General features: G+C 40.5%; 1 protein-coding gene and 1 non-coding gene across 3 annotated transcripts; both read right to left on the bottom strand.

Annotated features, from left to right (window-relative positions):
* Nucleotides 1–1,446: 1,446 nt before the first annotated feature.
* CIMAP1A (ciliary microtubule associated protein 1A) lies at nt 1,447–13,590 on the bottom strand. Of its 2 annotated transcripts, none has more exons than XM_061609866.1 (6): nt 13,482–13,590; nt 9,446–9,643; nt 7,347–7,448; nt 6,589–6,710; nt 3,642–3,782; nt 1,447–1,986 (listed from the first exon to the last, which is right to left on the bottom strand). In XM_061609866.1, exons 1-6 carry the CDS (start codon nt 13,588–13,590, stop codon nt 1,897–1,899), a joined length of 762 nt encoding a protein of 253 aa, XP_061465850.1. In that variant the 3' UTR covers nt 1,447–1,896. The 2 variants fall into 2 exon arrangements, with proteins under 2 accessions (XP_061465850.1, XP_061465851.1); XM_061609867.1 differs by lacking the exon at nt 13,482–13,590 and adding an exon at nt 10,022–10,081.
* LOC133378667 (5S ribosomal RNA) lies at nt 2,437–2,555 on the bottom strand. Its single transcript, XR_009761099.1, has one exon. It is a non-coding gene; the product is annotated as a 5S ribosomal RNA (ribosomal RNA).
* Nucleotides 13,591–13,853: the final 263 nt, after the last annotated feature.

Genomic DNA, 13,853 nt, shown 5'->3' with positions numbered 1-13,853 from the left:
GATTTGTGTCTGTTATAAGGCTGCTGTTCTGAAAAGCAAATGTTTGTTCTTGCATATGTAAAAGCAGAGCAAATAAGACAATAGACGCTGCTGCCAAAAGCCATTTGTAGTGTAGATGATACTGCTAGATATTTGGCTACCTCTCTGGAGTAGGACGAGTGGGCTAACTAGATTGGTAACATATTTTTGAAGGCAAGTTATCTACCCTGTTTTGTGATGTTCTGTGTTTTTAATTGTTTTTACTGCAGTCTTTTAAAATTGTAACCAGCCTTGGGACCTCTGGGTGAAGGGATGATGATGATAATAATAAATACAAATCTTGCAGGAGAACTTCTGGATGTGGGACATTGCAGCAAACCCAGGTTTGCCAGCCTCTAAGTATATACTTAAGAGGAACCTTCAGCCAATTGTGGCTCTCAGACAAGCATGCCTGCATGATACATGTGGCTGCAACAATGTCATATTCTCTTCATATTTCTAGGTGTACAGTGCACCTAAAAATGTAATGGGTGAAGTGACCCTGAGATCACTAAGAAGCTAAGCAACCTTTAGCTCAGGGATACTACCAAAAGATGTAGAATTTATTAAAGTTACTCTGAATCATTTATTATTTTCTAATGCCAGAAAATAATAAAAAGCATACTCTTCAGCTGTGAAACCAGACCAACTTTGTAGCATGCCATTGCTGATCAACTTAAAAGTTGTTGGCAGGGGGCAGTACAACTGGATCAGGGCAGAAACACTAGAGGGTATTTACTCCCTGTCTACTCAAAATCTCTTTCCCCCCCCAGCTGTTTTCCCTCCTGTTTCTCCCTTAGTAGGGCTAATTGCATGTGTGCCAAGGAAAAGTGTTAAATGCCCCTCCCTCAGTGGTGCTGTCTGGATCTAATTTGCAGGTTTTAAAGCTCTAAAGATACCAGAGATCTGGTCACAGATATTCCACATGTGTATTTTTGCTATAAGAGGCTTTATGCTTTTATTTTGAAACGCATCTCAACTGGTATTCTGTTGCAGCCTCAGATGCTTATCTGTAAGTGGCTTTCCTCACAGAGCTGCTTTGAGGATGAACACAATAAATATAATGCACGAATGATGCTAAGGAAGGGAACTGGTGAGGTCCTGTTTCCCCTCAACACTTTTCTGTTTCTGCAGGAGGGGTTGTAATCACTGTCCTTACTCCAGTGTCAATGATTTCAGCTGCTTTCCTAATTCTAGGGACAGGATTCCTGACTGAGCTGCAAGTTATGATTGACTGCTGTCACTTCTATGAAAAAACTAAGCATCCTGTTTCTCAGGTTGTCTGTATCCCTACAATTTTTGTCGTAAAAAGGACAGATTTTGCTGAAAAGGTAGCACATGAAATAAACACTGATTCCTTATTTATTTATTTTAAAACATATTTCACAACTGAAGGCAGTAAAATATAGAAAATACTTTTATGTGAGTTATTGTAAGAGTAAACAAGTTCCATGAAATGGTTCTGGAGCAGGAACCTGAGTAGCTTTTTACAGAAAAAAATATATATATACATATATCAAATGTATATTGTGTCCCAAGTTCTGGATAATGACACCTTTGTACACTAGTGTCAGAATGTAGACATACCCTTAAATATATATTCGTTGGGCTCGAAGCAGTAGGGCAAGTATGAACTGCAAATGTCTTCACAAGAAAGGTCTGGTGCTTTTCTTCATCGGAAGATAGAACTTCAGTCTTGAACAATAATCAGTTTCTGAATTTTTGAAATGGTCCTTCAGTGCTGGCATTTGTAAAAATGTAGTTAAACATCTCATGGATAATTGAGAAGTTATGCAAATAAGCAGCTTTAAAATGTGGAGGAACATGATACAGAAATATTGGTAGAAAAATCAATTTGACTTCTGTGCAGAGGGCAAATCAGTAGACGTCCACAATTACAGGTGTTGTATAGTCAGAGTGTCTGATTCCAAAAGTGACAACTGGAGCACAAGATTTGACCAATGAAACCTAGAAGCAGGAGAGGTGAAACAAAGTGTAAGGTGAAACAAGATAGTCTTCCATTAACTGATTCTTAATCACTTTGGTTCCTTGATCTTTATTGTTGACTTAACAGAACAGATTGTTTCCTAATGGTTTACTGAATAAGAATTTTAAGCAGAATAAAGTGTACAGATAATTTATAATTGCAGAACGCAATACTGCTGGAACAGATAGATGGGCAAATGTGAATTTTATTTATTTATTTATTTATTTTAACAGCTGTGGTTCCTCCTTAAGTTCCTGTTACTTTGCATGATGCAAGCATATCCCAATATGCTCTATCTACAAAGAAATATCTTGTGTGTTGTTGTTATATGCCTGCAAGTCGAGTTCAACTTACGGCGATCCTATGAATCTTTTGGATATATTCATAGGGTCTTCATGGTAAGAGAGGTGGTTTACCACTGCCTTCCTCTAAGCCTACGGCACCTGGTATTCCCAGGCGGTCTCCCATCCAAGTATTAATCCAGCCTGACCCTGCTTAGATTCTGAGATCAGACGAGATCAGGCGTGCTCAGGGTAGTATGGCCATAGGCATCTTGTGTGTAGTGATGGGTAATTAATTATAATCTGGAGAACCTCCATGACCTTGCCAGAGGATCTTTGGAAACTAGAAACCCCAAATGAGAGTCTTCGAAACCTATTAGTGGCTCATTCTAGAAGGGAAGGACTATGGATTTCTGTGAAAACCAGCCCTGCAATAGCAGCTGTCCCTGGATAGCAACTTCACAAGCTCCTTGAGTACTTTACACAGAGTACAAGATAATGCAATTGATCAATTAACAACATGTGAATTTATTACCTTGACTGAGGTAGATTTACCCTTACTACACATTATGTGAAAGGACAATATGAATTAAGAAGCCAGCCTCAATAATTTCAATATCTTGTTACTTCTGGCCTAAGTAACCACATAAGCAAATTAGCAGCTCGGCAGTTGATTCTGGTAATGGCAGTTTGTACAATAATATAAACAAGAACCAGCTGCACATGCTTGCAAAAATTTTTCATGTAATCTTCCTCCTTAACAGTTTACCATACCTGCAAACTACTTTGTACATCCCCATTGTCATCTTACTATGTTCCTAGTGTGTCAAACCATGCATCTAGCAGCAGAGGAGACTTCCTGTTTTGTTAAACCGGTTTGCATGATATCCAAACCAGAAAACTGGTTTGAGCCCTCCATGTAAACCAGAATTGCAAACCACTGGGTGATCTTGGTTTACAATCCTGGTATGTGGGGAGTGTTCAAGTCACACTCTCCTAGGTTAGACATTGTAGCAAACTGTGAATCCAGAAGTTTCCCCAGGTGTGTGAGGAGAGGAGGGACCACTTAAACTCATTGCTTCTTCCTGATTCAACACACCATGGTTTCTTGAAGCAGGAATGTCATATCCAAATCAGGCCTATCTATCAAATGGACCAATCTAGAATTATTTGCATAGACCATAACAAGTTCTATGGTGATTAATAAAAATGAATTGGGTTGCTAAGCTACCTATTACCAGCTTCTAACTTGTTTCTGTTACATCTGGAGAAACACAATATTCCTCTCTCCCCACAAATTCAAGCTTTGTTGCTAGGAAAATAGGATGTCTGTACATGTATGGAAGGAATCTCACCTTTCCTAACTCATACTCTGCAGGCCCAGGTGTTATTTTTCCACCTCTTAGAAGCTTGCTTCGGCTGGCCATAGAATACTTCGGTGCTCTCTTTTTGTAGATCTCTGTATCCGGCTTTTTATATGCGGCAGGACCGGGGGTCTGTAAGAGAGAAGTAATAGTGTTCCCATGGATGAAAAAGGAATATACAGTCCATATCTCCAGTTTTCAGGAAAACTGAGCTTCAGAAAACTGAAACCCTATGTTGCACTAAAACACCTTGAATTTAGTTTTCTACAGTAGCAACCTCTTATTTCTCTCATTAATTGTCTTCGCCTTGCCATGAAATCTCTATAGTATAGTCCAGTCTTTGCCAACCTTTGGGTCCCCAGATGTTGCTGGACTACAATTCGCCCATCATTCCTGACCATTGGCCATGCTGGCTGGGGCTGATGGGAATTGTGGTCCAACAGCATCTGGGGACCCAAAGGTTGGGAAAGGCTGATTTAGTCTGTCCCAATTCCCTTTACAGTGCCTCCAGACTGTCAGTATTTTGCAGAAGGGATTCAAGCACATGCCAAAACTTTAGGCTTGTGCGATTAAAGCAGATTAAAGTGCTCTGTCATTCTAGTGCAACAAATTCGCCTTTTAAAAAACCCGACATTTAGCAGTTTAGAAAGTGGTTGGGAAATGCATTGAAAAGTGTGGAATTGACAAATAATTAAGAGATAGATGTGAAAACACCCTGCAAGCAAATCAGGATGAATGCTCATTGTCATGTAACTGCCCTGTAAACAAATTTTTTAAAAATGGAAATGGACTGCCTTCAAGTCAGTCCTGACTTATGGCGACCCTATGAATAGGGATTTCATGGTAAGCGGTACTCAGAAGGGGGTTTACCATTGCCTCCCTCTGAGGCTAGGCCTCCCCAGCTGGCTAGGGCCTGCTCAGCTTGCCACAACTGCACAAGCCAGCCCCTTCCTTGTCCGCAAAGGAATACTCAATAAAGGCCAGACATAGTCTAACCACAATCTAAACTTTGTGCAAGCAAATCAGGATGAATAAACGGGTTGTCTGGAGGAGCACCTAATCTCTCACTAAACAAGCCTTCTTTTCCCCATTGATTGCCTTTCCTCTTCCAATGTGTGTTGTCCATTTTATTTGGAAGCCTGTGGGCAGGCATGTGTTTTATTTTATCCCTTTTAGAGTACTTAATACATTTTGACTGTTTTAAAAATATATTTTTACAGTAATAATAGTGTAAGGTTTATTTGCTACCATTATTTATTGTTATTTTTCAAAATCCTTGCAAATCACTTTGTTTTTATGCCAGAAAATTACAGTTGATTGAGAGTCCTTGGCCAACAAACTCGCTTCCCCAACTGTTCAGTCTTTTTGTGATAAAGAAAAAGGTGGGGACTTGTGTGGGGTCACACTTGCTTTGATGCAACTTCATCTCACCTCCCCACAAACAAATCAGAATAAAAGCCCATTAACAGCTAGCGCCATCTAATCTCCTTGCAAACGAATCTGGTTGAATGCTCAATAAGCAAGTAGTTGAAAGTGTCAAAACAGAATGGTAATTATCTCCAAATGTTGTGGATGCACCAATTTGCAATAGTATACTGACTAAAGACAGGAGAAATGATAAAAAGTAATAACCTATATAGAGTTGTGTTTGGATCCATTACAATTTTTACTGACTTACTGAAGGAGTATACATTTACAATATCTTGAAAAGATAATGCATAGGATAGTTGAGCAGGAATATGTTGTTTCATGGCATCAACTCCTACAGGGGATGACTGGGAAGATAAAGGTTGAAATCCAGCTGTGTCTGTGTGCAAACAGAATGCACTTCTCACACAATGGGACTTGACCTTCCTCTGTTCTCATTGGAGCACGTGTGTGTGTGTGTGTGCATGCACGTGCACACACAGACACACACATGCTCTCAAAATCTAGTCCAAAGGATTGGGGAATCTTGCAGAGCATACTTGGGGGGAGGGATTGGGGAGGAGGAGAGGAAGGGGGAAGTCTATATTATATTAAACTTCGCCCCAAGTATAATTGCTGATAACATGTCTAAATTGACTAATTATATAAGAGCAAAGGAGGGAAGACAAACTGACTAGATTTTTGATGAGCTAGAAACTCTTTATTGCAGTGGTGGGGAACTTTAGGCCCAGACACTGAATGTGGCCCTCAGGCAGAGCTTGGAAAAGTTACTTTTTTGAACTACAACTCCCATCAGCCCCAGCCAGCATGGCCACTGGATTGGGCTGATAGGAGTTAGTTGAAAAAAAGTAACTTTTCCAAGCTCTGCCCTCAGGCCTTTTTATCTGGTAACTTAGGACTCTCCCCAGGCCACAACCTCCTTGGCCCTGCTTTGCATCCTTCTCCAGTGCTTTTGCCTGACTCAAAGGTGTCCTTGAAATGTGACAATGCTTCTTTCTTGCCTAGACTGAGGATGAAGTGGTGTCTGTGTGTTTAGAAACCTCTGGTATTTGTGTGGTTATAATATAGCCTACACAGTAAAAGGTAAAAGTTACATCTGTTGCTCCACCCATTTTTTCCCCTGCCCCTGCCGACCACTAGGATAAGTCCCTTGGAAGGCTGCAAATGAGGGACTCCAGCCCTCGGGCTCAGAAAGGTTCCCCACCCCTGCTTTACTGAATAATGGTAAAAATAGTTTATTTATTTATTTATTACATTTACTGTATATTCCTCCTTTCCTCCGAGGAGCTCAAGGTAATTTTAGCATTAAAATCCCATGAAAGAGCACAAATTGGGATGTGATATTAGATGTGAACTGTACTCACAACCAGCAGTGTATATTTGAATTAAAATGTTAAATCAAGATTAAAACAAATCACACACACACACAAAATGACCAGGAATAGGTATAACCTTGACTAGTGGTAACCAGCAGAGAAAGGAGACATGAAACGCGCCACCAACAACCTACCTTATGGAGGTCTTCATCAAAACGTCCAAGCTTACTCTTCCCCATTATGGAATAAGAAGGGCTGGCAGAGGTAGCTACTGTGTGTGGCCCAAGCACCTCTGGAATCATGTAAGTATTGGGACCTGAAAGAGGAAAATGTGGGCAATTGTGAAAAGCACCAGAGATAGACCACGGCTGGAATCCTAAGTGATACTTTACTTGTGCCTAAGAGTTTGGGAATATCGTATGGAATATGTCACTGTTTTTCTTAGTACAGCAAAGCATCACGATATATCAGAAGTTGCTTTTGAATGTCACCTCTATTTCAAAAGTGCTTTCTTATTTCCCCCCCCCAGAGCCCAGGTGCTCATTCTCTCCAGTGCTTAAGTGCACCGTTCCAAACTTAAAAAGCCATTTCCCATTTCCACAAAGCTTATTCTTTAGCTGCAAAGGCTAGCCCCACTCCTTTCCATAATTTGTGAATGCTGATAGCTTGGCAGATGGCTAGTGCTGGGTTAGCATGGTGCTAGCCATCTGCATGCTTACCACCGTGAGAAAAAACCTTCCTGAATGACGGAAGCATAATGCTACAACTCCATGCTCACATATGTGCAAGTAAGTCCCGCTGAACTTGCTTCTAAGTAAACATGAACAGAACTGAGCTAATGTGTTAGGCTTCATTAATATGAAATTTCGAATATGAATTTCATAAGAGGTCCTGTGCTTGATTCCTTCAAACAACAGCAAAGAAAGAAAAAATAACAAGGGATTAGTCTTACCTGGTGTGCTGTCTACTCTGGCACCATGAGTCCTGAATGACATGGAATGCACAGGAACACTTTTGTAGACAATTTTTTGTGACTTCTCTGGTGAGTAAGAGGCTAGGCAAACAGGAAGGCAATGGATGCAACTGATTAGAGTTCATCTTTAATCATGCCAGAATTACCCTTTTAAAGCCTTTGAAGGGCTGTCTAGAATTTTGTTAATTAAAAAGTGCAAATTCTATGACCAGGGAGGGGAAATCTCTCACCAAATTTGGACTAAGCTATGTAAATGAAACTACAGGATAAATGTACATTTTGCATTATTTATTTTGATTGCAAATGGGCATCTGATTGGATGAATATCTCAATAGGGGTGGCAGATACAGAAGGAATAGAGTGAGGTGTGGGAAGCAGGGGTGTGGGTGGCAGAGCCCCAGGTCCTTTGTAGTAGACCCTGGCTCTCCCGCTCTTAACTTTGATTATAGGATTTATTTTTATTTATTTAGTTTAATTTATATACCGCCCTAAGCCTGAAGGCTCTCTGGGCGGTGTACAAAAAGATAAAAACAAGCACAATATATAAATACAATAAATACAATAAATAATAAAAAACAAACAAACAAACAATAACGAACCAAACAACATCCAAAATACGGAAATGCTGTTTAAAATACACTTTAAAATGCCTGGGAGTATAAAAAGGTTTTCACCTGGCGCCGAAAAGATAGTAGCGTCGGCGCCAGGCGCACCTCATCAGTAAGACTGTTCCACAGTTCCACAGATAACTGGGCCCACTCCAAAGTGTCGTGTTTGTAAGGCCCCAGCCACTCGCCATCTTAATTTCTCAGAGGCATTTTTATGCATACTGCCTCTGATAATGGAGGTAATATAGTTGTCATGACTAGTAGCCATTGATAACCTTATCCTCCGTGAGTTTGCCTAAACTGCATCTGTGTTGGAATTGCTTTTTACTATATTTTTAAACCTTTTAATAAATGTTTTTAAAGCTTTTTAAAAATGTTTTTAAATGTGTTGTGTTTTAATATATTTTAAAGTCTGTTTTTCTTATGTTTTAAAGTGTTTTCAGTGCTTTTGTTTGCCGCCCTAGGCTGCTACTGAGAGAAAGGGTGAAATATAAATCAAATAAATAAATAAATTCGTGACATGGAACTCTGCCCTGAGTACCTAGCAATGTACTGTTGTGTGAAAAAGGCTCTTTGGTTTTTAAGCAAATAGCAGATCATTCTGGCATATTTTTAATCAAGTACTCTATTGTTGATGATGATGATGATGATTTTACACCCTGTCTTTCTATAGAAGTACACAAGGGATGGTATCTCAGTGAAGTGCTTCCATCTAACACAAAGACTTTTAGCTGCACAACAGAGCTTCCTCTCCCTCTCTTCTCCCTGAGCCCCCCCCTGCATGCCCCCTAAATCTGTTCTGGGTTTTCCCCCAACCCTCCAAATATGTTTGGGGAGGTTGCGGTGGTATATGGCAAGAAGGAGGGGAAGTACTGTTGCGCAAGTGGAAATCCTTATGCTAACACAGGTGTGGGGACCTTTGGCCCTCCAGATGTTGTTGAATTACATCTCCCATCAGCTCCAGCAAGCACAGTCAATGACCAAGGATGATGGGAGTTATAGTTCAGCAACATCTGGAGAGCCGAATGTGCCCCACCCCTGTGCTACCAGAAGTTGGATACTGCCAATGGCAGCTTACACAAAATTGACACAACACACAATAAAAATATACCCTGAAACAAGACAAAATGCAACCTAAAACCAAAGCAAAACCAACAGCAGTATACTAGATATGGGAGAGTTTGTGGCATTATCTGATGACACTTTTAACAAACATCCAGATGCAGCCTTTGACAGAACTTTCTTATTGTCTAAAAACAATCCTACATGTTGGAACTGAACAAGACAGAATCAGTTCAGTCTCTGAGCAATTTGCATGGATTACTTAATCTGATGACACATTTTTTTGCATTCATGTACCCATAAAGAGTCATTCCAAAGGCCAGCTTTAAAATGATGCATCAAAACTCTGCCCCTGTCTTGTTAGCAGATGCAGTTGGCAAATACCTCGGATGGGTGAATATCACTCACCAGGACCTGGGGTAATCTCCACTTTCACTCTGGGTCGACCAGCCATTGTATAAGATGGAGCAGATTTCCTTCCCCTGTTAGTCATAGAACTCTGCACATGGTAAGGGCCCGGAATGAGGTCTTTGCCAGGTGGAGGCTTTGAGCCATACATACTGTAGGCAGGGGCTTTTCTTTTGGTTGGGATGTGTGATACATAACCTGAAAAAACAAGACAATATTTCATGCCAAATTACTTAAGTATAAGGAGTGCCCCATACTGAGTAAGACCATTGGTCACTCTAGCCCAGTATCTTCTGTTCTGACAGGCTGCAATTCTCCAGTATCTCAAATACTTTCATGGCTCTGATCCCTCCGATCCTTTAGTCAGAGGCACGGGGGACTGAATCTACAACTGCAGTACGTATTCTGTATCACTGAATTGTGTAAGCATGCCTATGGATCATGCAGCTGATTTCATGTGTTCCTAGTTATGGGGCACTGATCTTTACACTCCCAGCTTCATGTTATAAGATCTTCTAAATAGTACCAGCTGATTGATACATTTTGCAGATTGAGGTGGTTAGAAACCTCACTCACCATCACTAAAGCCTGCTGGTGCAGGGTCATATCTTTGAGTGATGGAAGCTATTTGCATGTAGTAAACATCACTGGGAGAAGGTTGTGTTCCTTTCCCTTTGATGCACTAGCTTATTACATGAAATGAGTTTTTTTTACATGAGGTGCTACAACTTAAAAAGTCTATCAGCTCATTCTGCTTGAAATGTTTGTTGGCTCTAATTCTGAAAAGCAGAAAATAGTTTTAAACAAGGTCAGTGCACACAAGAGCTGGCTCCATGGTGAAGGAACTATCTGATGCCCTGTTTTATAGCTAGACTAGATTTTCAATAGATAACTTATTTGAATGTTTCCAATCCACACCCTTCAACAGAGCTGAAAACTGATCTGACTGAACAAGCAGGTCACCTGACCGGGCTCATTTTCAGTTTGGTCAGGATGGACAATTTCAGACGTAGGAGCTGAATGTGGCCCTCAGGCCTCTCGTATCTGGCCATCAAGACTCTCCCCATGCCACATCCTTTCCCCAGCCACACCCCTTCTCCCCAGGCCACAGTCCTCACTGGCCCTGCTCAGCACCCTCCTTGAGTGTTTTTGCCTGGCTGGAATCTGTCCTTGAACTCTGATAACGCCTCTTGCTTTGTCTGTATGGAGGATGGAAAAGGGTGTGTGTGTGTGTAGTAACTTTGTTGTTGTTGTTGTTATGTGCCTTCAAGTCGATTACGAGTTATGGCGACCCTATGAATCAGCGACCTCCAAGAGCATCTGTCGTGAACCACCCTGTTCAGATCTTGTAAGTTCAGGTCTGTGGCTTCCTTTATGGAATCAATCCATCTCTAGTTTGGCCTTCATCTTTTTCTACTCCCTATTTTTCCCAGCATTATTGTCTTTTCTAGTGAATCATGTCTTCTCATGATGTGTCCAAAGTATGATAACCCCAGTTTCATCATTTTAGCTTCTAGTGACAGTTCTGGTTTAATTTGGTCTAACACCCAATTATTTGTCTTTTTTGCAGTCCATGGTATGTGCAAAGCTCTCCTCCAGCACCACATTTCAAATGAGTTGACTTTTCTCATATCTGCCTTTTTCACTGTCCAACTTTCACATCCACACATAGAGATTGGGAAAACCATGGCCTGAATGATCCTGACTTTGGTGTTCAGTGATACATCTTTGCATTTGAGGACCTTTTCTAGTTCTCTCATAGTTGCCTAGCCTTCTTCTGATTTCTTGACTATTATCTCCATTTTGGTTAATGACTGTGCCGAGGTATATAATATTTGACAGGTTCAACGTCCTCATTGTCAACTTTTTAAAGTTACACAAATCTTCTGTTGTCATTGCTTTAGTCTTTTTGACGTTCAGCTGTAGTCCTGCTTTTGTGCTTTCCTCTTTAACTTTCGTCAGCATTCGTTCCAAATCATTACTGGTTTCTGCTAAGAGTATGGTATCGTCTGCATATCTTAAATTATTGATGTTTCTCCCTCCAATTTTCACACCTCCTTCATCTTGGTCCAATCCCACTTTCCATATGATCTGCATACAGATTAAACAAATAGGGTGATAAAATACACCCCTGTCTCACACCCTTTCCGATGGTGAACCAATCGGTTTCTCCATATTCTGTCCTTACAGTAGCCTCTTGTCCAGAGTATAGGCTGTGCATCAGGACAATCAGATGCTATGGCACCCCCATTTCTTTTAAAGCATTCCATAGTTTTTCATGAACTACACAGTCAAAGGCTTTGCTGTAGTCTATAAAGCACAGGGTGATTTCTTCTGAAATTCCTTGCTGTGTTCCATTATCCAACGTATGTTTGCAATATGATCTCTGGTGCCTCTTCCCTTTCTAAATCCAGCTTGGATGTCTGGCATTTCTCGCTCCATATATGGTAAGAGCCTTTATTGTAGAATCTTGAGCATTACTTTACTTGCATGGGATATTAAGGCAATAGTTTGGTAATTACTGCATTCTCTGGGATCCCCTTTCTTTGGAATTGGGATATATATTGAACGCTTCCAGTCTGTGGGCCATTGTTTAGTTTTCCATATTTCTTGACATATTTTTGTCAAAATGTGGACAGATACAGACTCAGTAGCTTGTAGCAACTCTATTGGTATGCCATCTATTCCTGGTGATTTGTTTCTTCCAAGAATTTTAAGAGCAGCTTTCACCTCACATTCTAAAATTCCTCGTTCTTCATCATATGGTTCCTCTGTGAATGAATCTGTCATCCTGCCATCTCTTTTATAGAGTTCTTCAGTGTATTGCTTCCATCTTCCTTTTATTTCATCTCGGTCAGTCAGTGTGTTCCCCTGTTGATTATTCAACATCCCTACTCGTGGTTTAAATTTCCCTTTCATTTCTCTAACCTTTTCGAATAGGGCTCTTGTTCTTCCCATTTTGTTGTCCTTTTCTATTTCTATACAATAATTGTAATAATTTTCTTTGTCCCTACGTACTAGTCATTGTATAGTTGCATTTAGGGTTCTGACCGTGTTTCTATCTCCTTTTGCTTTTGCTTTCCTTCTCTCTTTACCATTTTAAGAGTTTCTTCAGTCATCCATTGACGTCTTTCTCTCTTTTTAACAAGAGGTATTGTCTTTTTGCATTCTTCCCTGATAATGTCCCTGACTTCAGTCCATAGTTCTTCTGGTTCTCTGTCAACTAAGTTTAAAGCCTCAAACCCCCTGGAACATTGCCCAGAGGGAAAAGTGGGCCTCAATCTGAAAAAGGTTCTCCACCTCTTAGTTAGGTGAATATTTGTATTGTATCTCTACATTTTACCTTTGGCAGCTAATAGCAACTTCAGGTAAAGGTTTACATCAGGGAATTGGTGCAAGGGGAAGAGTTAAAGCCTCCCCCTTCCCTAGCAACACCACTCCAGTCAAACCGCCCATCACCAACTATTTTAGGAAAATAGAAAAAGACACTGAGAGATCAATTTGCAGATCTCTCACATCACATGTAGTTTGGCCCAGAGAATCTCAGGATACTCAGTTCTGCTTCCAGTACCAATTGTAGTGCTTCCATGTCTCAACATATTTGTTAGTCTTTAGCTGCTCTTCTCTTTGTTGTTTTGGGGCTTGCATGACATGATCGCCGAACTGCAAGATCCACATAGCCTGGATTATGATATGGGCTAATCTATGTTATGATGAACTGTGTCATATCCAAAATTCATAATGAGAATTAGTAATATACTGGCATTAAGCAAGTGATTATATTATCACATCAGTGTATGCCAAGAAACTTGCCAGGACAAGCACCATTGAAATAAATGGGAGTTGTATAGGAACTCTTGCATTCATTTCAACAAAACTTCTGCTGGAGATCTCAGAATCTTATTCTGAAAGTGGAGATGTTCCACCTGAATGTGAGAGTTGATATAAACCAAATGTGCTTGACCGTTGCATATTTAAAGTAATGATTGAATCAACTGTTTAAAATTCCACTACACTTTTATTTCCTTTTGCTTACCTGTTGCTCCTTGTATGCGGTACTTGGGCCCAGGGCTGGTATACTGGGCCATGATTGGCCCTCTTGGACGATGAGGCCTCCATGTTCCCACCCAGCCTCCGTTAATCATGATGGAAGCCTATTCCAAAGCCTAAGAACTGAAGAACACAAAGTGAATTCTGGAAAAGGCTAGGTTGGATACGTCCTCCTGTAGAAAAACCTCTCAATAACTCTTTTGTGTCTGGCACAGAGCCGGCAGGATCTATATCTAGCTATTAACACAACTGTGAGACATTCTATGGAGTTTCATTGTATTCTCTGGGTTATGTTGGTGCTCCAAGTATAAATAGTGAAAGTATTAGATCTTCTTCACTCCATATGTGTAATGTAATA

The sequence above is a fragment of the Rhineura floridana genome, chromosome 2, assembly GCF_030035675.1.
Source record: "Rhineura floridana isolate rRhiFlo1 chromosome 2, rRhiFlo1.hap2, whole genome shotgun sequence".
NCBI classification, from domain to species: domain Eukaryota; kingdom Metazoa; phylum Chordata; class Lepidosauria; order Squamata; family Rhineuridae; genus Rhineura; species Rhineura floridana.
The sequence above is the reverse complement of the archived record's forward strand: the minus strand, read 5'-3'. Positions and strand labels throughout refer to the sequence as shown.